This window comes from Podarcis filfolensis (genome assembly GCF_964270895.1).
Source record: "Podarcis filfolensis genome assembly, chromosome: 8".
Classification (NCBI taxonomy): domain Eukaryota; kingdom Metazoa; phylum Chordata; class Lepidosauria; order Squamata; family Lacertidae; genus Podarcis; species Podarcis filfolensis.
This window is the reverse complement of record NC_139611.1, coordinates 65,684,626-65,709,222: the sequence shown is the minus strand read 5'-3', so window position 1 is coordinate 65,709,222 and position 24,597 is coordinate 65,684,626. Positions and strand designations below refer to the sequence as shown.

General features: G+C 41.3%; 1 protein-coding gene across 3 annotated transcripts in view; it reads right to left on the bottom strand.

Annotated features, from left to right (window-relative positions):
- WASF2 (WASP family member 2) overlaps positions 1 to 24,597 on the bottom strand; it is a 47,292-nt gene that overhangs the window by 19,465 nt on the left and 3,230 nt on the right. For all 3 annotated transcript variants that reach the window (XM_083627498.1, XM_083627500.1, XM_083627499.1), the window contains exon 2: positions 1,247 to 1,400. In XM_083627498.1, coding sequence (XP_083483624.1) covers positions 1,247 to 1,376 — 130 coding nt within the window. In that variant the 5' untranslated portion in view covers positions 1,377 to 1,400. The remainder of the gene's footprint in view (positions 1 to 1,246; positions 1,401 to 24,597) is intronic.

Below are 24,597 nucleotides of genomic sequence, written 5' to 3'. Positions count from 1 at the left end.
GTACGCAGCCCACAAACCTACCTCCTTGAACAGTCTTCTCTTATGCTGGAAAGGAAAAAAGCAGCAGCCCAGATACAGGCAGGCTCAGATGACACCTAACAAGAGGAGGATTCTAGCTCACCCGCATACATATTGTATTAGCCCTTGCTTCTACAAAGATATGGATACTTAAAGGCTGATTTTATGGATGATTACTCATATGTGATCCATTTTGTTCAATTAAGTAATCAAGTAAGTGATCTTGCTTAGTATCCTTGCATGTACATGGAGAAAACCAAACAAAAGACCTTTATCTTCTCAGTGCAAAAGACCCAGATCTTCATGACCAAAAGGCTTTTGATTTTGCTCTTTGCTTGTAAAAAGCTCTAAAAGTTGCAAATCAGTTGTTTTAATTGTTTAATTGCAACCAGGTATGCTTGTTCAAGAAATATGTGCATTAAAAAACAACTTTATTTAAATCAATTCACACAGCTATTCTACCTTAACCCTACATAGCTTTATACAGGCACTCTCTAATGAGTATCTACCTCACAGAGTATATGAGGACCCCTTTGCAAGCATTTTAGAAAGTCTAAAGTCTAGAGAAACAGAGTTAATGCAACTCCAATCCCATCATGATTTTTAAAGAGTAACAAAGACCCAAGTGGCCGATTTCTCTTTTTAAACCTCTGCCCATGTAGTAATCCTGCCCTTTTACAAAGCCAGCTAAATAAAAGCCAAAACGTATTCATCATCCACAGAAATAAACAGCATGAAGAAACCAAATAGAGTGACAGTTCATAGTCCCCATGAGGGAATTTCAGTATACAAGGTGGTACATGCATAATCTTCAAATCAGTAAGTAGCTGCATCTGCATCATGACAGGAATCTGATAAAAAGGAATACTAGCACACTAAACACTGAAAACAAATGAGAGGGGGGGACACTTGATAATGTGATCAACATATTGAAGGTTCTCAGCCCAGCGCTTCTGTATGGAGGCTGCCTGTCTTGTATTCCTTCCAGCTGTGCTTCAGCTGCAGTCATCCCTTGCTCATCCCTCTCCAACGCAGACTGGTTGAGTAGAGGAGGGAGAAATTCAAGGAGGAGAGAGAAGGTTCAAGGAGGTTTCATAGGAAGATCTTTTAGCACTACCCATGGAGGACAGATGGGGGAGAAATAGGAACACAAGAATAGAGAGAAGGCAGCTGAATCAAGAGCCTAGCAGCTCCTGAGGGCAGCAGGCAGGCTGGCCATGGTACTCACTCAGGCTGCCCAGCTGTCGAATGACATTTGCCAGGGTGATGTTGGTCACGCATTCCAGCTCATTCCGAACACTAGGCAATGTCTGACGGCACAGGTGCCTTGGCTCGATGTTCCTTGTTACTAATGGCATGGTGGACCAGCTTCAGGCGGCGTTCTGAAAAGAGAAAAAAAATCCCGCAAACAGGAAAAGGATTACTCAGCCGCAGATGCTGGCATCACCAGAAGCACAACATTCGTTTCCCTGCTCAGAAATCAGCTTTATCTAAATCACTGCTTTCATCTCCCCCCCTACACACACACACACACACACACACACACACACATACAAAAAAAAACAAAACACTTGTCAGAACTAGGCTTTTAAAATAAATAACCCTGCAGTTTTAAGGCTTGCTACAGAGAAGCTGGGGCCAGCCACTGTATGATGCTTCCCACTCTGGGCTGCTGTGATCTGTCCCACAAACCATGTGCTCAAATCTATCTAGCCGACTTCTTTCAAATACTGCTAAACATGTAGCCAAAACTATTAAAGGCTAGCAGGAGGGGTGTGGAGAACAAACACCAACCCAAGTCCAGTTGGGAAAGGGTTAAACATTTTCCATCACACCAGACAAGTTGGGCTCTCAGGACAAAACAGGAAGCACTTTTAACTGACCAGGAGGCTTGCTAACAAATGCTTCTCAGTCTGAGGTCTGCATCACACACACACACACACACACACACACACACACACACACACACACCAAGTCCCTTGTGTTGGAAGGTTCTCCCACTAAAGCAGCTATGGTTTTAGAGATACATGCACACGAGTAGTTTTACAAAGGCAAACAGCAGCTGATAGCTTGACAAACAAAGACTGCAGCTCTAGGAATTAAAGTACAAGCTTTGAAAGGGTTTGACAGGGAATCGTGCTGCTCTCCCAAAAGTTATACTATCAAAGAATCCGCAGTTATGCTAACCTGACACTTGAAGAAAGCATCCCCCCCATTTTACAGCATTCCAGTATAAAAATGTCAAATACACACATTCCAATAAGAATATTCTGCTCATCACTATCTCCTTTCCACTTAATTACAAAAAAAATACAATCCTGTTTCTAGCAAATATAAAGTCCATTTGTAATGCCTATATGCCTAAGTCATTCATTCTCAAGAGAGTATTTCTCTGAGAAATTTAAGCTCTGGTGGAGAACAAAAACAAGCATTAAAAAGATATCCAACTAGTGAAAATAGAGTACACTGAAATTCATTTGCTCCTTTCTTTGAAGGAAAAGGGTGGACCCCTTCCTAGGTCAGATGGTGAACAGCTCCGCCGGAGGAGACAGCTGTCTTATGACAAAGACTCTGATCTGCTGTGGATGGAATGGAAAAAATAAAAGCAGGAAGCTGACAGCTTGGGGAACATGACTTCCTGTCACCAACAGCAACAAACCAAGAATCATTTTTAAAAGTCAGCTGTTTGTGCTTGACTTTGAACCACCCTTTTATAGTCTCTGTGGCAGCTGGCAGCTTATCTCTAAGGTCCAGGAGTCATTCCTGGATGCTTTTCTATCAGTGCGTTAAGGGACTGAAGCCGATATTAGCTTTTGCTAATTACCTCCCAAGTCAAAAATCTGAATTTCCAAATCTGACCTGCCACTGCAGAGGAGTTCAAGATCTGGAGGGCACAGAACAGCATCCAAGGTTTTATATGTAACATGAGGTTACAAAAATCTCAAGAAATTAACAGTGCGAGCCAAGAAGCGCCAGCAAAACTTGACAGGAATACATTCACCTTTTAATGGGTCTTCCTGTGCTTGGATACTGCAGAGGTCAGCCAGCTTGCTGTATGCATAATCACAACAAATGATAAAAAGGACAGACTTCTATTTTTCATAGCCAGAAAAGTTGGTATACTTTGTATATGACTGAAGTCTTTCATCCATTTTTGTGTGCAGCATAGCTCTTTAACCTATTTTGGAGGTGGAAAACTGAGGCTAAAGAAAATTTGCTCAAAGTCAACCACTGTCTTGGCTGAATCTGAATCTGACTTTAACTCTTCATCAGACTTTTTATTACTACAATTAGAACAGTTTTCTATTCCTGTTGAAAGGCGGAACTACACAAAATGCTGCAAATAGCATCCCTAGAGAATCACTTGCCAATCTTCATGTTGTGAGTTTTCCCTCACATCATTGGCTGCAGTATTGGGGGTGGGGTGGGTGGGAGGACAATACACAATGTCATACAATGGAGTGATTCCAAACACTGCAGTAGACAGCATAACTTGCAGAGGTCCAAAGGAAAAGTCTGGAAGACCACATGTGATTAGCTATGTAAAGTACAAAGGCACTCCCAGAGCAACAGATTTCTTCATGTCAGTTCTGCCAAAGACAACTACAGAATACTGCATACTAACAGTTTAAAGTCACTCAGATGCACTGGTGATTGTTTAGGTGGATAGATGACATCATCCCAAGCTGCATCCCATGTTAATGTTAATGTTCCAAAAACAAGGAAAATTCACCCACACCAAATTATCACTGAATTCAGGACTGCAGTGGAAAAGCAAAGATACAACATGCCAACTTCCACATAACAAACATTAGAAATGAACACACACAGGTGGAAACAGACTTCTACACACAGTATTTAATGTTCTGTGCTGCTAAAGAGAGCCTTTCCTACTAGAAATGAAAATTCACACCATACTTAGGATCTGAAAAGGTCACCTCAATTGCTGTTGTTATCATATATATTTAATCAGTTGGTAAGAAGGTGGATGCATCATCAACTAAAATTTAATCAAGTGACAGGGCTAATTAAAAAATACCTATTCCACCTTAAGGGATGCCTTTTTTGTTCAACGTTTTTATTGTGATTTGGATTCTACTGTGATAACATTTGATTATTGTTCGACTGATGTTTATTAAGGTTTTAAAATCTCATATACTGATTTAAGCAGTTTAATGGTGATGCAATTCATAAACACCACATGCCAATGCACCACCTGGAAGATTATTAAAGCATTAAAACCACATATTCTAAAGTCCATGAGTTTTCCAATAGTACTCTTTGCTCATAATCATAACACAAAGCCTCAAAAAACCCCAAAACCCATCTTCTGGAAGGACTCATGTCCCCATAAAGCCCCCACCCTTTTGTAACATTTTAATACACAGCTGTTAGGCCTGTAAATTAGGTCAGAATAGCAGTTCTAGAGGAAGGGGTGTTTTCCTTCCTGCCCATTTTCCATCCTAAATTGCCCCACTGGGGTAAAATATGGGCATGGTACAAGCCCATGTATCTTATCAAATTTAACAGCAGATGAGGTGGGGAGGGGATATGGAGTAGGATAACTTTCAGAATACCCCTTCCCCCAGAATCTGTGCCAGACTAAGGAAAAAACACTCACACTGTAGCATGAGACTCTTAATCTCAGGGTCATGCATTGGAGCCCCACATTTGGCAAAACAGGGGGCTAGACTCTATGACCTTCACAGTCCCTTTCAGTTCTGTGATTCTTTGAAATACATGCTGCACCATCACAGGAGGTAGAAATGGAACGCTCAAGAATCAGCCTAAGAATCAAGTTTGGCATATCAGAAATACATAAGCAAGAATGTGAGAAGGAAGACAAATGTAAAAAGGAAAAAGGGAAGGAGTGGATTGTAATGGATTTAAAAATAAAAAATAAAAGAAAGGAAGAGGAAATAAAAGTGCAAGCACAAGCAACAGAACAAAAAAAGGGGGCAGGGAGACGGATCATCCACCAGTCATATAGAAACAGTACTAAAGAGAAGAAATCTTTGCTTCACAAGTTTTGCTCTCTGAAAGTTTACCTCAGGTTTGTTCTGTGGAAATTGTAGAAGACAATGTAAAAGCACTCCAAGATTAGTCACTTGCTTCCATACCTAGGAGGCAGACTGAAAAGGCCTGACTTCCTGCCCAATAACAAATGTTGGAAATGTAAGGAAACTGAAGGTACCTTTTACCACCTTTGGTGGACGTGCCCTAGGATTAAGGTCTTCTGGGAAATGATTTATAATGAAATGAAAAAGGTGCTTAAATGCACATTCGTGAAGAAACCAGAAGCTTTCCTCCTGGGCATGGTAGGCCAATTGGTGTCAAGGAAAGACAGGACGTTCTTTATGTATGCTACAACAGCAGCAAGAGTACTTTTAGCAAAGTATTGGAAGTCACAAGAACTACCCACACTGGAAGAATGGCAGACCAAGGTGATCGACTACATGGGACTGGCGGAGATGACTGGCAGAATCCGTGACCAAGGGAAAGAGACGGTGGAAGAAGACTGGAAGAAATTTAAAGTTTATCTTAAGAATTGTTGCAAAATTAATGAATGTTAAAATGTCTTGGGTAATGCAAAATAGAATTGCAGTGACAAACAATTGGATACGAAAAAGAAAAAAGAGTTAAAGAAAGTGTTTATGAGAAATTGAAATTAGGGGTTGCTGGAAGGATTTAAAACAGGGATGCAGAAAGGGGAGGTATGGGGAAGTCGGTGAAAGAAGGTTTTAGGAAAGAAAGGTTAAGAAATTATACGTGTTTATATGTTTGTTTGTTTGTTAATGTATTGTGTTGTTTTGTCTTTTAATATGTGTTGAAAAACCAATAAAAAATTTATATATAAAAAAAAGAAAAGGCCTGACTTCCATGGCAATAGTAAAGAAAAGAGCCACCTGGACTGTTGAGTGTCTGTGGGAACCCTGCCAACATATGACTTTGTAACCTCAAAATATGAGGGTGGAGGAACTCTGCCTGCGTTATGTATCTTGACCAGAGATCCGACAATAGAAGCCTTCCTGACCTGTGGCAATCATAATGCTGACATAATCCTGTGGGATTGTGGTTATTTTAAGCTTCAGAAAACAGAAATGGCTGAGCTGTGGTCCAAATGGTCCACATACAAAACTTACTGGCTATTTCTAGCACTGAACAGCAGCTATGTCAGAGACAGAAGTCTCCCACTTGCATAGAGTGCACTAGCAACCACATGCTAAGTAGAGCTAAATATATTGCTTATTTATCTATTTATATTTATTAACCTTTTTTCATACACAGGACAGTGCCCCAAAGCAACCTAGAATATAAAAAACATTAAACCCCATATAGCACTCTCGAAACATGATACAGACAAACTTACCACATGAACTACTCTTGCATAACACCAAACACATAAGCATGTACCCAGGTAATGTGTCCCAAAACCAGTGGTTCTCAAAGGGTGTGGCAGGAGAAAATAGCAATTGTGGTGGGAAGATTCAAGGACAATCAATATTGTATTTTGAGAATGATTCATGTTCTTACATAGCTGCATTTTTTGTTTTGTTTTGTTTTGTTTTACTTTATGACTAGCCCATGACCATATTATAAAGGAGGCATAGGCAAACTCGGCCCTCCAGATATTTTGGGACTACAACTCCCATCATCCCTAGCTAACAGGACCAGTGGTCAAGGATGATGGGAATTGTAGTCCCAAAACATCTGGAGGGCCGAGTTTGCCTATGCTTGTTATAAATTTTACAGAATCACAGAATTGCAGAGTCGGAAGGGACTCTAACGGTCATCTACTCCAACATGGAGCTGCAGTTGTGTTCTGTTACAAAACAAGCACTGCTAGGAGGTGCTTCTTTTTGTTTTCCATTTCATTTCTATCAATTTAAAAAAATATTCTGAAAGTGCGACCCAGAGAAAAAAGTTAGAGAACAACTGCCCTAAACAAAGCAGACCAACACAGTCGCAGTGCCAAAGATCACAAATGCCCTTCCAGAAAAGATACCGCATGGCAGCAATCTTTTGGCACCAAACTGTTGAGGTGTGTGTGTTATTTTTTTAAAAAAAGCTGTGAACACAGAAAGGAAGGAAGCCAACATATGCCCCACCCTCCCCAACACAACCGTAAGAACCACTTCAAGTAAGCCAGAGGAAATTGGGAGCCTGCTTTAGCACTGATACTTAAAGGTGAGAGTGAAGACAAAAAAGGGTGGGGAGGAACCACACATGGACTTTACCAATTTCACTTCTTCTTTACTGTGAGAGATTACCTTTTACTAAACACCATCTGTGTGAAACATCTTTAAGCTAGCACAGCCACAATGGCTGTCTGTTAGCAGCAAACCATCCCCCCAAAGGTCTGGCATCTTTAGGAACTGAGCACTTTTGCAATAACTCAGATACCTGACCCTGAACCAAAGGCAAGCGTTTCTGGAGCATTTCTACAGATGAGACCTCCCCCCCCCACTTACATGGGGGGTTACATTCCAGGGTCCTATGCACATGAGTGAAGATCATGTAAAGCAGGGAGTACCTGCTAAACACCTTTTAAATGCCCTCTCTGCCACTTTTCCTTTTTTTGCCGTACCATAAATTCTGTATCCAAAAATATCCACAACTAGAATTGAAGCTCTGGGGCCGGCAGGAGGCTGGAGAACACATCAGAGAGCAGCTGCTGCTGCGCTACCTCGTATACCAGCTGTTAGACAGGGAGGTTGAACAGTGTAAACAAAGCCTCACTGCTCCTCTGGTTTCTTCAGGGCTTCCTCCACCCTCACTGATGTCCTCTTCTGGCTTTGGGGAGAGTCTCCTCATGAGCCACAAGGACTCTCCAGCTCTCTCATGCCATTTCCTGATTTGAATTGAATTCTTTCATTATTTCCTGGCTCCACGCATATACGCGGTCACACTCAAGTCGATCACGTGTAAGTGGGATGCCTGTAGTTGCAAATTATTTCCCCCCCCCAACACACACACCCTACAAACCCAAACAGCAAAGCCAAGCAGAACCTCAGGGATAGCTTTTGAGAATGCCCACTGGTGGATCAGACACACTAGAAGGTTTGGAAGCAAGGGAGAAAGAGGATCATCAAATCTGAAATTCTCATCAGGCCACAGAGCTAGAAGTCCTGTTTCATTCTGCCAACACAGGCCAACTGTTCCTTCCAACATCTAAAAAGACAACTAGCTTTAAGCATCTCTCAGCAGTAGCAGTTCCTCCTTGAAAAAGCCAGAAAGTCTGGCTTTGTGAAACTCCAAAAGGCCAGGGAAAAGGTAATAAAAACAACACTGGAAATACATGCAGAGACCAAAAAATAAAAAGGATGTTCAGCAAAAAGTTCTGCTGAGGGCCCAGAGCAATATTCACAGAAAAGGATGCTGTAAATCCAGGGCACTAGAATTACAGGGCAACCTAAGGGAGGTGTCTCAGCAATCGGCACTAGAGTGATAATTATGAAGCAACTACCACGTGATGCCACATGCTATTGCTTTCCGCCTGTAATGAGTGCTTATTCTCTCCCTGTAATGAGCACTTATTCTTTCGCAAATATCATGGGTTCATCTGTCATTGCTGGCTATAGCTGCCCTGTTATAGCCAGCAGCCAAATAATAATTGGTAGGAAAGGGCAGCTATAGTGATTTGAACAGGATCCTCTTCTCCCAACAACCCTAAGAGGCCTGGATTCACCACAAATAAAAAAACAAAAACTCTGACCTCTCACATTTCCTAATCATAAGGAAGTTAGTTCATGTGTGGTCCTCACTATACCCTCATAACAGGTTTTATTTCTTTCCTCATGAGGAACCCAGAGCAGAATAAAAGTCTCACAGCTCAATCAGCTTAAATGCAGCACTAAGAGAATCCTAGGCTATTCCTCATCCTGGTACCCACAAATTGAAAATATTAATCTGCGTAAGAGATTCACAAAAATGCTTGCCTGAACAAAAATTGATCAGTTTACGTTTGTGTGTGTGCTCATCACTGCAAACTAATACACAAATGAAAATATCTAGACAAAGGTTTAATTCCTCAAATACTAAGTTACCAATTAAAATTGGATAACTGCAGTAACCAATGTTCATCCAACTAACAAGATTTCTAGTACCTGTAGGGTAAAATGTCCAAAGGCATGAAGAAAGCCTTTGGAACAACAGCTGGAAAAACTTCACCACTGAAAACTTTGTCTGGAGAGACCATCACAGACTGCAGCAAGCAGATGAAGTGATGGGCAGAGCACTACCGATAACTGCACTCATGGGAAAGCATGGCCTTCGACACAGCAATTGACAGCATCCAGACTCTGCTTGTCTTGGAAGAGCTGGATGTCCCTCCCTCTCTTGAGGAGCTGAAGATCTTCATCCAGAACAGCTCTTCTTTATTTAAACTGTCCGTTTCCAACATCGTCTTGCAACAGGAAAAAAATATGTGTGGGGCTAAGATCAGTGAGCCCAACTGTCTAACTTTATACTTTATGTAAATTCTGAGGGAGCCTTTGGGAGTGAGGAGAGTAACTGGTCAACAAATGCATTGAAATGTAAATGATTAAGCAACCCATTTCTGCATGCAAATCATCTTCACTATGCAAAGTTGCACTTTTTGTTGTTGCCTCTTTAAACTTGCTTTAACAATTATTTTTTGGTACCATCATTCACAACAGTGCTAGGAAACATGGATCAGGTCAACATTTGGCACATTGGTAGACTCCATCAGGTAGCTCATATATCCCAACTTTCAAGTTATTAGTTCAACAGGTGCCATTTTTATAAGCTGTGTAATTTTGAGGCTTAGAATGTACTAAAGACACACTCCCATGCCCCTTTAATATGGCATGACTCCACAATCTTCATTCTTGCAGCTTGTTTTTCTACAATAAACAATACAACCCCTGCTACAGAGAGCTACAACCATGGAAGATGGTTTCAGCTATTCAAGCATCCAAGGCATTTTGAACCTTCAATATTAGAACTATATGCAATAAATGATAGATAAGGGAAATGATAGGGGGCAAAAGCCTTCCCACATTGTATAAATGGTACTATAATTTATAGTGAGTGAGTAGCGTGGAATAGATTAAAACTAATATTTCCTTCCAATGGAAAAAATCCTATCATGGTAAGTTGGGTATCACAGGAATTTAAGTCAACAAGCTAATGACTGACTTGGTCAAGGGTTGATTAACTGTTACTTTCAAGTAGATTTTATTGCATTAGCCGTGTGGCCATAGCACAACATACATAGAAATAACAGCATAACATAAAATGGGGGTGGGGAGGCAAAGGCAGACATCGTCTTGGGCAAATACCCAAAGGGGGGGGAAAGGAGATAACAGAAACAACAGGGGATCCAAAACACCGAATGACCGATAGTTCAAGAACAAAAAGACAAAAAACTGCCGAGGCTGGAGGAGGATCATCAAAGGGGTCCTTCAGCTCCCCGGATCCGTCCCAGCTCCACCGTCCTTGCACTACAAAGCTACCTGGAACCTCATCCGACTGTGCAGAGTATCGACTACAGCTGTGGTGCCGAAAAAGAAGCCAGTGCAGCCTTCCTCCTCATCACACTGAGCAGGAAGTTAGCTGTCATCTCGGTGATCCAACAATCAGAATCTTGCAAAAAGAGGGACACTATCCAGGGCTGGATTGGGAGATGAAGCTTGTTCATGAGAGGAGTTAAAAACCGAGATCTTTCATCTGTCCAGTTGGGACAGAAGAGCATTACATGTTCCATAGTCTCCAGGGCCGAGTCATTACAGTTGCATGTTCTGTTTGCGATGGGGACTCTGGAATAACGACCCGACAGAACTGCTGTAGGAAAACAGTTGAGACGGGCACAGGTAAAGGCCCTTCGCTTAGCCTCCGAAGAAATTGTGAAGCAGTATAGAGGGATTCCTTCAGGGGGAGGAATAGCTAGGGCTAGGCCTGAACACGGCCCTCTTGCATCGGCAGCTGTGTTAGAGAAGTCAAGTAGCTGTAACTTCTTTTTAATTGAAGGTAGGGCCGCCGGACTGATACACTCTAATTTAAGAACAGTTTTGCAATTCAGATTAGAAAGAGAGCGGAGTTTGAGGTTGATTGTAGTTTTCCAAGGGGAATTATGAATATCTCTTAGGATCAGGTTGGAAAAACCACCTCTAATTCGAGCATCCGATGCTAGTAGGTGGGAGCTATAGGAAATGGCTCGACACCATGCTCGTTTTACAATTGAGGGCTGGGCGAACTCAAGTCGTAGGGCTGCACCTGAGACGCATCTCGGGACACCGGAAAGAGATCTCAGAAACATATGAAGTGGGCGATCCAAATTACCTGATATTGCTGTAGTCCATACTTCACAGCCATATAATAGTTTAGGAACAACTTTAGCATTAAATATTTGAATTGCTGCTGGAAGGTGTTTGCCGCCCTTCTGGTGGTAAAATCGGACAATGGCATTGGAGGTCGTGGTTGCGGCGAAAAAGGCAGATTGTAGATGGGTAGTCCAGGAGAGATTATAAGTGAATATTAAGCCTAGATATTTAAAGGCTTTTACCTTTTCTAAGTAGCCACCTGTGATCTTAAGCGGCTCCAGCTTGAGTTTGCGAGAACGAGTGAAGTGAAGGACTTTTGATTTTTTATAATTAATATTAAGAGCTTCCGCCTTACAATAGGCGATAAATGCATTAACTGCATTTGCTAGGTCCGCAGCTGTTCTGGATAAGATGACAGCATCATCTGCATAGAAAAGGGAAGCAACGGGGTGACCTGCTAAGTGAGGTGGATACTTAGTTGCTAGCTTCAAAGGGGAAATTGCATCATGAAGATAGAGATTAAACAGTAAAGGGGCCAAGAGACAACCTTGTCGGACGCCCTTGGCCGTTGGGAATGGGGTGGTAAGGGAGCCGTTGGGACCACTTCGGACGCAAGCTGTGGTGTTTGAATAAAGGGAAATAATTAGGGAGAGGAGGTGTGGATCAATTCCCAGACGGGCAAGTTTGGACCATAATCTCTGCCTAGGAATGGAATCAAAGGCGGCCTCCAGGTCCATGAAAGCGGCAAATAAGTGGCCTTGCCTTGGTGCAGTGTATTTACTGGTAAGGTGATAAAGAGTTAGACAGTGGTCCATGGTTGATGCTGACTTTCGGAAGCCAATCTGTTCTAGCGGTAGAATATTCCTCTCCTGGACCCATGAAAGAAGTTCTTCCAGTAAAACAGCGGCAAATATTTTCCCCGGAATAGATAATAAACTAATGGGGCGATAGTTCCTAGGGATGTTTGGCTGGCCGCCTTTGAAGATTGGAACTATTATAGCTTCTCTCCAGGAGTCGGGGATGTCTAGGGCGGAGGAGATAGCGGAGAATACAGGAGTCAGCTGTTCGCTCCACCAAATATCGGAAATTAATTGATGCTTTCTCAACAACTTTCACAACCACCACCTCGCCTATCCACCAACGCCTCTTCTCTGAATCACCTTGGTTTGACAAGGAATGTAAAGCCCTCAGAAGGCGAATTAGGAAAATGGTCAGAATCATCAAATTTTCCAACGACCCCCAAACCCGTGTAAAGCTCATAGATATTAAAAGGACATACAGAAACATGATCCATTGCAAGAAACAGCAGCACATCTTAGAGGCTTGGTCCACTCTTCGTTCGGCTGTAGAGAGGCATGACTCCCGCTCCTTTTGGCGCTTAGTTAGACCTTCGGCACCACTCAGTTCAGCTACCCAGATCTCCGCTGACGAATGGATAACTGTTACTTTATGTGTTATGTTTGGATATCAGCAAGTTTCAAAAAAGCATGCACATTTAAATGAAGAATGACAGAATGGTTATTCATTCTCAGATTCATGTTTTGCAAAGCCACAATGCCAGTTTGACTCCAGGAACGTGTTCTGGGAAGGGGCACTCATCCCACTATTCTGACATTTTAGTGCACACATTTCTGTGGATGGCAAATATTAACTCAAGCCCATAAATTAACAGAGCTGCTCTAAGAGCAGATATCTTTCGGACATGAAAAGGTGCAGTGTGCACATGTGCAGCATGTTTCAACTGTCACTAATAAACAGGCAGTGAGGAGAACATGCCTTCAGCACCTTCTGCATCTCAAAAGTGCTATTTATGTTCTTTAACCAGCTTTTTAAAAATGAGTCTATCTGTTTTCTGGTCATGTTTCGCAAATACAGCATGCCCCAGTCTAACCGAAGCAAATGTCTTACTAATGAGAAAATCAAACTATACCAATTCACTTATTTCTAATTTGCAATAATAAAGACCAATAAAGATCACCACTATCACCAGCCAGTGAGTTCATTATAGGCAGGAGAGGGAGACAACCAAACAGAGAAGTTGGTGATTTGGCAATATAAACTGTGGGATTCTTCTTAACCCTACACCACCTCTAAGCCTGTAAGTCACTTGCCCAAAGCTAGTAACAATACTATGTGAGTAGCAGATTAGTCTTGCTCTTGTGGGTCACATAGGCACATACACTTTCTGCAAATAGGTGAAACAATGCATTTGGGGACTGTTTACATGTGTGATCTATGACTCCTTTGGTTGTGCAGTGACTGCGACCGGATTTTGAGGTGCAACCTCAAATAGGAAACCTAGTTTACCCCCTAGGTTATTAGTGAGAGATTTTGATTCAATTCTACAGACTGAAGCCAGTTTGTATGGCCTAATGCTAGTTCAACTAGTTGGCAAATATATTACAGAAGAGAAAGAAAGCTCAGGCCGGGGGACTGAATGCAAACCTCCAGGCCTCTCCATCTGGTCCTTGGAAGGTGTCCTAGGCAATGCCAGACTACACCCCTCACTGGGCGTGCTCCATGCCCTTCTTAATAGGTATTGGCTGGATAAAATTGATCCATGTGATAATGTTACTTGACTGTTTGGATGGATGATGGTGAGGCATGGTGTGTACAGAAACCTCTGACTTTTGTATGGCTGGAATGTAGCCTATGGTACAAAGGCAAGAGAGACATCCACTGCTCCACACACTTTCACCTCTAGTCCTGCCCACCAACAACATGCAGCCTCCGGAAGATCCACATTAGGAAATGTGGCCCTTGGGCTGAAAAGGGTTCCACACTCCTTGTTCTACAGTGTGTTTCAGTTGCCCACCTAATTTGTGAAAACTGCAGCACTAGCATATTCCACACCACCAAAAACTCAAGCAGGGAATTCAAACTGTTATTGATGCAACCATTATTCTATGGCTGCTTACCAACACGGCTTATTGCTGAGAAGACGTGCAAAGGATTAGGCTGGTCAGCAATAAACTAAGCCATGAACTTTCCCAGGTGAAGGGGTGGGGGAACACTTCAAGCCTCCTCAACTATAGATGACCTCTACTCCGATGACATGGGTGAGGGCAGATACAAACAAATGGTGTACCATAGGTGGCACATCCTTAAAACCCTCCTATGCTTTTCAGTATCCTAGCAGCAGTTGCAAAGAGATTAAGAAAACTTGTAAATCATCACTTGCCTGTGACAAATAAACACCTTGAGGTGACCAGACAAGAAAGCATTTGTAAACTGCTTAGTTTCTTCTTCCATGCCCAAAGACATTCCACAAATTATTAGCATACATGCGTCTCTCTATTTGTGTTTGTGTGTGCATAGACTAGGGCTGGGTGATACGTATACCAGTTAAACATCATAATTTACTGATATATTACAATGTCTGAAATATGGGTGGAACTATGCAGAGGTGAACAGTAGGCTGGGCGTTACCCGTTTTTTCATCACCAGCTAAACATTGTGATATATCACTATATCTTGATGTCTGAAATAAGGATGGAGCTATGTAGAGGCATTGATTGGCATCATGGTTTTTCCTACACTGTGATTTTTGCATAGCACACACAAGCACACATCACGATTCGCAATATATTACCAGGTCAAAAATTATGAAACCAGTATCACGATATGGCCTTCAAACTGGTTTGGGACAATATATCAATATATCGCCCAACTCTAGTGTAGACAGAACCTTTATGCACCTATTTACAAAAGGGGTTACTCCAGGATCAAAGTACATCTAAGGATAGTTCACTTTCATTTGCTCATGGCTGGCATACTGCATTCTTCACCGGGGAAATACCCTGCATCTTCTCCTCTCTTAAAATTTGCATGTGCTAGAGCCAGACTACAAAAGAGAGGGTTGCTTCCCTACAGAAAAAGTAGAAAATTTATCTTCCCTTTACAGACATTTCCTTCCTCTCACATTGTATCTAGCTAGGAATGGTTATCTGTTGGCATTCTCCAGGATGTGTGCCCAAAATTGTATCATACAAGAAAGTCCCTAGAAGCAGTCAGCTCTCTTTCCCTTAATGCTTTCCCTTAATGCAGATTCTAAATTATGCACTGCTCTTTCAATAGCAATTCTAAATTACAGGAATAAAGCAGTCTTTTCCACAGCAGCTCAGCAGCTCTTTCAGTTTCAACTTATGGCTTGTTAATTATATCCCAGTACTGAATGCCCCCACCCTTCCGTTTGTTGCACTTAGGGAATACTGGAAAGATAAGTCTTTTCTTAATTATTAAATGTAAATAGCTCATTAAATATAATCCAATTACTTTAATTGTACGAAAAGGAAGTCATTACAATATGTACACGCATTCTTGCCTGAATAGATTTAATATCTTAAATTAATCATGGCTGCATTCATATTATTAAGTCAACCTTTGACATTACAAAATTTATGGCAGTCAATTTTATCTTCTTAAAATGTTTTTACAGATACAAAACCAACTTTTTTAAAAAAAACAAAACTGTCTCAAGCATTTCAAATAAGAATACAGGCGGCAAAGATTTTGCACGTATCCAACTGACGTGTAACCCTGAAGAAGGTAGAAAGGGGATGAAACTGGGGGAAGGCATAACTGGGTGGGGCAGACTTATGCACACTCCATTAACATACGTGGGTTCCAGGAATGCCTGTATACAAATGGTACCAAGACAGAAAAGGAGTTGAGCTCTGAACACATTATATTTTTTGTTAGCAATCTATACTTCAAACTCATGTTTTACTTCCTCAGGATAAAATTCAGTTTAAGAAACAGAAGTTACGGGAATCAGGATAATACCCAGGTTAAAAATCTTGGGGCGCCTTCCGGTCTCATCAGTGACCATGCTACGCTAAAGTGAGTTTGCAATCTGAGCTCCTGTCCTCATTAACATCTTAGGCTTCTTCTTCAGTCTTTGCTTGTGAGACATTTAGTTGCACAAATACAGACACGCTTACTAGTGGCTAAATACAGTAGTTGCATCTGAGGAAAAGATTATTTAAAACAAACAAACAAACAAATGCAAACAAAAAACTAGGAATTCTAGAACCTAAGCAGCTTCTTGGTAGTCCAGATGTTATTTCTGGTGTAACCAAGCAACTGGATAGTTCACTAAACCCAGGAGTAACAGAAAGGCAAGAGCTAAAATATACTGACTACCACCAGTTCTTAAAGCATTCTGTTAGTCAACTAGAAACCACCAAGCCAAGATTGAGGAGGTAGAGCACTTGATGCTAAAAGAGACCACCAATAAAGTAAAAATATCAGAAGCCTGATGGAATGGAGAAAGTCAGTGGAACATTTATTCCCGGCTAAAAGCTGCATAGGAAGAAGAGGGTAGGATGTACTGGAAGTGATAGTGTTCTTTATGTCAGAGAGGACATAAAGTCCAATTACAACTACAAAAGAAAGGTAGCTCAAAGTACTGCAGTAATAAGCAACTACAAGTACCCTCACATCCATTAGTTTATGGAATTCACGGGCAAGATGGGTAGAGATGGACAGTAGCCAATAGGTCATTAAAAGGGGATTTGACAAATTCATGGAATATAGCCATGATTTGATTTAGTAAATTTATTTATTTTGTATTTTTTAAAAAATCACAAAAGCAATGTACAGAAAAATCAAATACAATAGAACAGCAACTTCAAGAGCCAATGCAAATATTTTGGGTTCACTTAAACCGTCCAAGATGATAAAGTGTTAGCTAATAAGTAAATTTCCCTAGGTACCAGTATTTCCAGGTCTCAGTTCTTGCAATTTCCACATTTTAAAAATACTTGAGAGATTTAACTTTTTGAGAAATCAATCAGATATACTGCAAATTTTAAAAGTGCTACTACATTTTTATGCCACTTAGGTTCTTACTACTGGGAAAAAAATAAAAACAAGAGACATTAAGTTATGGGAACAGGGAGTGGGGGTGGTGGAAACCAGAGAAAGAAACTTGAGGCTCTGGCCTGGAAAACATCTCCATGCCTCAAAGATAGACAAAGCACTTTTTAAACTGATGGCATCATAAATCTGATGAACTTAAGTGATGCACAATGGTAAGATTTGGCCAGTGTTGACGAAGGTTTGAAAAGGAAAAGTAGTTTAAGTATATCTGGTGAACTTGCCATAGGCCTGAACTATGAGAACAAGGTACCATACCACACCCATAGATAGAAAATCATGGGATTTAATCAATGAGACCAAAAGTGATTATCCTAAAGGTTATAAGTTATATACCCTTAGCAACTGCAAATCTCAGCTTGCTGCTCAGCAAAAATAAGTATCCATCTGCCCAATGCTGCTTTGCAAATATCTGAGACTATTTGTTGATAAGCAACATAGCAGCACAGACCCAGGAGATTACAAGAGGCCTGTAGATCACTTTCTTGATAGTTATATTTTCTGTCATCTATTGAAGGCAGATTGCAATAAATGACCTATATGTCAATATATTCAAAAACAGCTTATGTAACCCACTAACTTAAGCTCTTAGTCTGGAAATACACATTCCTTGTCCCCAGTACTATAATTAGTTGCTTTATTTTAATTTATTTGTTTCAGAAATAATTTAAAATAGAGGTGGTTTTAAACACACACACACACCACTAGGGTCATCACCAATGTAAACCTGAGATTCTATGTCCTTTTATCGTGAAGGCTTTATAATATCTGCCTTGCTCAGGAATGAGGGCTAACTGAAGCCTCTTACGTAAAGCAAAGTTTCACAGAAATGCCCTTGATGCTGTTCTGGTTTCTCAGAGGTTTTTTTAAAAAAATGCTGCTTTGTAAAATAGGTAGGTCAAGGGCATTTCTCTGGGGAAACAGACAGCTTTTGCACTCTCAGAGGCACAGTTAAGCCTTTGTGCAAGTTGCCTTCAGAAGATTTCTCCAATGAACCAGACCCAGAAGCTGCTAGAATTAGCAGAACAGGATTCAGATGTTTTACTGCTGGAAGTCACTGGCTGGGTTAGTCAGAGAGAATGGGTCAAATCCTCGGGGCTGTGAGTCACCTTTATTCTTTTTACCTTTAAATGCTCCTCACAGAATACAGAATGTAGCAGAGGATTTGACATTCTGAGATATTCAGTCTCTCAAGACTTTTCCCAAAGAATGATTCTAGTCCTCATGATTGGGGAGAAGATATATCTGAAAAGAATCAGACAGTTTCAACTCATAGCCACCTTTAATTCACTGGCACAAAATGTTAGGATGACCTCTAGCATTTATGTGATTTAAAAGGGATTACACAAATTCATGAAGGCTAGGTCTAATTACGGTTTTCACTATGGCTTAAGAATGGAAATTGTGTGACAAGAGACAGTGTACCTCTTACTATCAAACGCAAGAGAAAAATAAGAAATGGCTACCTTCACCATACCCCTACTTGTGAGTTTCACATGGCTTACAACAGGCCTTTATTTGAGTTACAGTGCTAAACTAAATGGGCTATGGGACTAATCCCACCAGCGAACTCGTATATTATAGGTGTGTAGCTATATATGCAACCAGCTGTTGCATATACAAGCAGATGTGTGCAAAAGGGGAACTATCACTTCTGCTCTTACACCACTTTAAGAGGTCTTTTTAGTTGAACCTTGAGAGTACAGTGGTACCTCGGGTTACAGACGCTTCAGGTTACAGACTCTGGTAACCCAGAAATAATACCTTGGGTTAAGAACTTTGCTTCAGGATGAGAACAGAAATGGTGCTCCGGCAGCGCGAGGCTCCATTAACTAAAGTGATGCTTCAGGTTAAGAACAGTTTCAGGTTAAGAACGGACCTCCGGAACGAATTAAGTACTTAACCTGAGGTACCACTGTACCAGCACTCATTCCCAATTAGGCTCTACTGCTTGCATTCTGCGCATGTTGCAGCCATAGCAACATGCCCCACATGGAATGTTTTTCGCCCATGGATGCAATTTGGAGTATCTCACTGTAAAGCTGCTTGAAGGCCAAAGGACAGTATCACGTTTCCCCCTGCAAAACTATATGCAGAGAATCAAAGGCAATGAATGCAAGAAAGCAAGTGGGAACAACAGCCTCAGAAGCAAAACCACCTTAACTGCACTTACTATCCTTAAGTTAAATTCCATTTAAGTAGCTTCACTTTGAGCAAGTCTGAAAGTAAAAAAATAAAATATACCTTATGGTTACTACCAAGCTGAAAAACAAGTATGAGAGTGTCTATTAATCCTGGATAGACATTTAATACTTGTTCAGCATTTTCTTGTATACCTGACATCCTATACTTATTACAGGGAATGTGGAACTTTGATGCAAAGTGAGGCTAAATGAACAATAGTCCCATCTCCCCTTTTCCCTATGTCTCAAGAAAAACTCAACTCTGTCTTCTATGAGTCATCTGTTTGGAGACATTTATTTCTATCATAGTTGATACAAGGCTAAAATAAACTGCACACAGACTTTATTCAGGCCCATGGGAAAAAAAGAGATAAACAGATGATCAGAATCCGAAAGTTCAGTAATGTAGGGAGAATTAAGAACATAAAAATAAAACCTGAGTAGGAACATTGAATGCCAGGAGAAAAACTGGATCCTTGTACAGCTGTACCCCTGCTTCTCCTTAATAGCCTTATCATCTGTGAAAGCTGCAGTGTCTAGGGAATAAGTAAGTGAAAACCTATCCTGGTGACTAGGACATGCAAAAAAGCAGACAACCTCCAATGGCAAATTGCTACTATCATTTTTTCAGACCTACTATTGGAAGTGAAGTTATCCCTCTAACGGACTCTTTTAACCCAATAGCACTGTGCTAAAAAAAATGGGGCGGGTATGCTTTAAAATGTATCGAACCATGTAAGTGCCAGTTCAGCATTTTAAATGTGCAAGTGGGGAAGAGAGATGTAAGAGCAGGAATCCACAAGTTCAATCACCATAGACAAGTGTCCCATTGTTGTTGTTGTTTAGTCGTTTAGTCGTGTCCGACTCTTCGTGACCCCATGGACCAGAGCACGCCAGGCACTCCTGTCTTCCACTGCCTCCCGCAGTTTGATCAAACTCATGCTGGTAGCTTCAAGAACACCATCCAACCATCTCATCCTCTGTCGTCCCCTTCTCCTTGTGCCCTCCATCTTTCCCAACATCAGGGTCTTTTCCAGGGAGTCTTCTCTTCTCATGAGGTGGCCAAAGTATTGGAGCCTCAGCTTCACGATCTGTCCTTCCAGTGAGCACTCAGGGCTGATTTCCTTAAGAATGGATACGTTTGATCTTCTTGCAGTCCATGGGACTCTCAAGAGTCTCCTCCAGCACCATAATTCAAAAGCATCAATTCTTCAGCGATCAGCCTTCCTTATGGTCCAGCTCTCACTTCCATACATCACTACTGGGAAAACCATAGCTTTTACTATACGGACCTTTGTTGGCAAGGTGATGTCTCTACTTTTTAAGATGCTGTCTAGGTTTGTCATTGCTTTTCTCCCAAGAAGCAGGCGTCTTTTAATTTCGTGACTGCTGTCACCATTACCCTTTGGCAAGTGTCCCATTACCCTTTGGCAAATGTGAGAGGGGACCTAACCTCATCTCCAGGTTGGAGCCAAGGAGAGAATAATCCCCAACCACTATGCTTCAACTGCAAGATTCATACCTTTTACCCCCACTTCCAAATTGAGAAGAAGGCTGCAGCACTATCAGCAAACTATAATTTTTAAGATTTGGGGGAACCACAACAGTTAAGCAGATATAAAAACCTCTATACAATTGTAACAGAAGCATGTTGTATGCTTTTCCAAGACTGTAGCAATGCAGGAGACTTGATATTCATGCCACATCACAGTTTTACATTTTTAAGCTGCTTTTTAAAGCTATAATGTGTATGACAAATGCTGTATTAACCGGAATACCAATCCATTAGGCACTACTCAACTTTTCTTGTTTGGTTAAGCACTGAGTAGGCACCATGAGATTTAGCAGCATATACTTTGTATACAAGCAAAAACAAAATATAAGAAGCCTTGAAAACACGAGAAAGAGAAAACATCTACTGGGGATTCGCAAATCTGATATATAAATACAAATACAAATAAAGCAATGCACTAACAGCCAGTGTCTGCCTCCTGATGGGGTAACTTAGTTCACACATCACCATAAGTTATGGTTAAACGGGTTACCTTGCATGAACAGAGTAATAGTACATGCTTGCCTAGTTGCTTCTGCTTCGCTCTTCCCCTGGGGCAAGCAGAAGTAACAAGCCATGAAGTCTGACATCCAAACCAGGACGTAACAACACACCAGCCAAGAACAAACCATGATCATGGTTTCTTACACAGGCATAAAACACAATGCTGGTGTTTGGACATTAATGCCAAGCCAAAAGTCTTGGCTTGTTGCTCTTGTTTGCACCAGAGATGGAACACAGGGGGTGTGATGGAGCAGCAGGCATTGGTACACTGCTCATTTAAAATAAGTTATCAACCATGACTTATTGTGAGAAATAGATACCGCTCTGACGGGAAGGTAAACGGCATTTCTGTGCGCTGCTCTGGTTTTGCCAGAAGCGGCTTAGTCATGCTGGCCCCATGACCCGGGGAAACCCTCTGCAGACAAACGTCGGCTCCCTCGGCCACTAAAGCAAGATGAGCACTGCAACCCCAGAGTTTTCTGCAACTGGACTTAACTGCCAGGGGTCCTTTACCTTTACACTTAAGAGCCATAGTCAGTCCCCTCTTAAACTGCGCTTGCAGCTTTTCATGTTGCAGCATGATTTCCTGAAGAGGTACAAGTATTTATTCCAAGGATAGGCAGGTTTAGTTTTCTTAATGTTAGTTAGCTCACTTCATTTATCTACTTGCACTTTGACATGCTTTCGAACTGCTAGGTTGGCAGGAGCTGGGACCGAGCAACGGGAACTCGCCCCGTCACGGGGATTCGAACTGCCAACCTTCCAATCAGCAAGTCCTAGGCTCAGTGGTTTAGACTACAGTGCCACCCGCATCCTCTTAGGAAGGCTTATTTCAAAGGTATTTAATTTTAAACTAAATCTAAAAGGCTGTGCTAAAAGGTAAATTGGAATTTCTCATTACAGTAAAGACATCCAACTCTAGACTTGGAAAGCTTCTCCACTCCTTTACACTTAAGTAATCATGGCCACACCCAATAACCCAAGCAGTGTTCCTCCCTACTCCTTTCTACTGGGGATTCCAAGATAAACAATGTGAGTGACACCATAGTAGATTGAGATTAGTCAAGTGTGATGAATAAATCAGTTGCTCCACCTGTTTAAAAACACTTGTATGCCATCCTTTATTGAAAGGATTTCAGGGTAGTGTATAACATATGCCTATCAGAATACAATGCAACATGACATTAACCTAAAAGTAGCATGACACTCTAATATATGTCCTCTCAGAAGTTAAGACTCACTGAGTTCAACAGAACTTACAGGTATGTGTGCATAAGACTGCAGCCTCAGTTTTGAAAAGTTGCACAAGAAGTACACCACGAATTCAAGCGATGAATCTACTTTGCACCAAGACCTTCTGGCAGACTAATAATTGCAGAAAGCAATCAGAACTTAAATATAACAAACACTTTATATATCACTTGAAATAGAATTTCTAATAAAACTAGTATGAGACCATTTGGTCTGCAGATGACTCATTTCCACAGATATGCTATGCAGACACTGGCCAGCTGTTCCCCAGTTCTTTTCTTTCTTTAACAGGGAACCATGACAAATCCTATTTTTCTGTTTGTGGAAGGTATGTTTGTGGGCAAATGGGATTTATTTTTGAATGGCTCAGTCATGTATTCCAAATGGGTAGCAACGCATAAACTTATATTTTATTTATTTGCCTTGATTTTTGTGTGTGTTTAAACTGTACAGTGGAACCTCAGCTTGCAAACGTGATCAGTGCGGGAGGCACATTCGCAACCCGCAGCGCCGCGTCTGCGCACATGTGGGTCGTGATTTGGCGCTTCTGCGCCGAAACCCAGAAGTAACCCGTTCTGGTACTTCCGGGTTCAGCGCGGTGCGCAACCCAAAAACACAGAACCTGAAGCGTCTGTAACCCAAGGTACCACTGTATTTTTGTTATTGGATTGTTGTGGTTTTATGTTGCACAGTCCTTGGGAAATTTATATTGAACAATTCTATAAAAGGCTCATGTTAAGAAATAAAATAACACAAATAGAAAAAAGGCAAAATATATTAATGCTAAGTAAACAAAGAATCTTGGGGTAACTTAAAAACAAGGACAGTTCTGGTGCAATGCTGCCAGTGATATTTACAGTAAAGTACTAGGGCAATTAAGGAGTTCAGACATTTCTAATATTAGTATTGATGGCAAAGGGAAGCAATCTTATGCTATGCACTGTTCTACTTACATACATAGGCAAACATTAGCTGAGCATTCAATATATCTCCATATTTTTATATAGAAAAGCACCCAAAATGCAGCTCCCTGTGAAGGGCAATTAATAAGTAGCAGACAATTGTTTCACAGCCAATACTGCACACCAGTGAAAACTGATACGCATTTTAAAAGGTTACTATGCAAGTAAATTCCAGAACAATTCCACCCATAATAGATTTTACAAGTAAGGGCAACTGGCTGCATGTGCCAACAAAAAGGGTGAGATTTTCACAAGCAAAGCAAGTTTCATGGAGACAAATTCCATCAACGTACATACAGAAAATGATACCACATAAACAAAAATGCTAATAAACTTTGTTGGTTTGTTCAGGAGCAAACCGATCATAATATCCACCAGGTTTCCTTGAGAAATAAGGCCTGTTATGTTTCTTCAAGAGATCTTCAGGTGGCCTTAAAGGAACAAATTCTTTCATCATATAAAGGAAACATTCCTGCATTCCAGAACTGGCACCCCTACTGCAGCATGCCATTGCCAGCGTAATGGCCAAAGCATGGAACTCGGATCAGGAGAAACAGGTTCAAATCCTCACTCAGTCACACTGCTCACTGTACAACCTTGGGCCTGTCACAAATTCCTCAGCCTATCCTACATCAGAGGGTTGCTGTGTGAATGAAATGCAGGAAACTGTATGTGTACTGCTCTGACCTCCTTGGCGAAAGTTGAGGACAACAAGAGAGACCGCAGGCACACAACTTACTTCCCTTTCCAAAGTCTAAACTTGTAGGTGCAGATGCATAGAGTCTCATTACTTGCTACTGAGTACCACAATTGCCCCAATGCTGGTGGCAACGTTACAAAATCCAGTCTTATACCTGGACAACTCCAACCGAGTGCAGGTGCATTTTTCAGTGTATCCCTGGATTTCACAATCCAAGAGCCTCCCAAAGCAAACATTCCTCTATCTCTGCCCAGCCACTGCC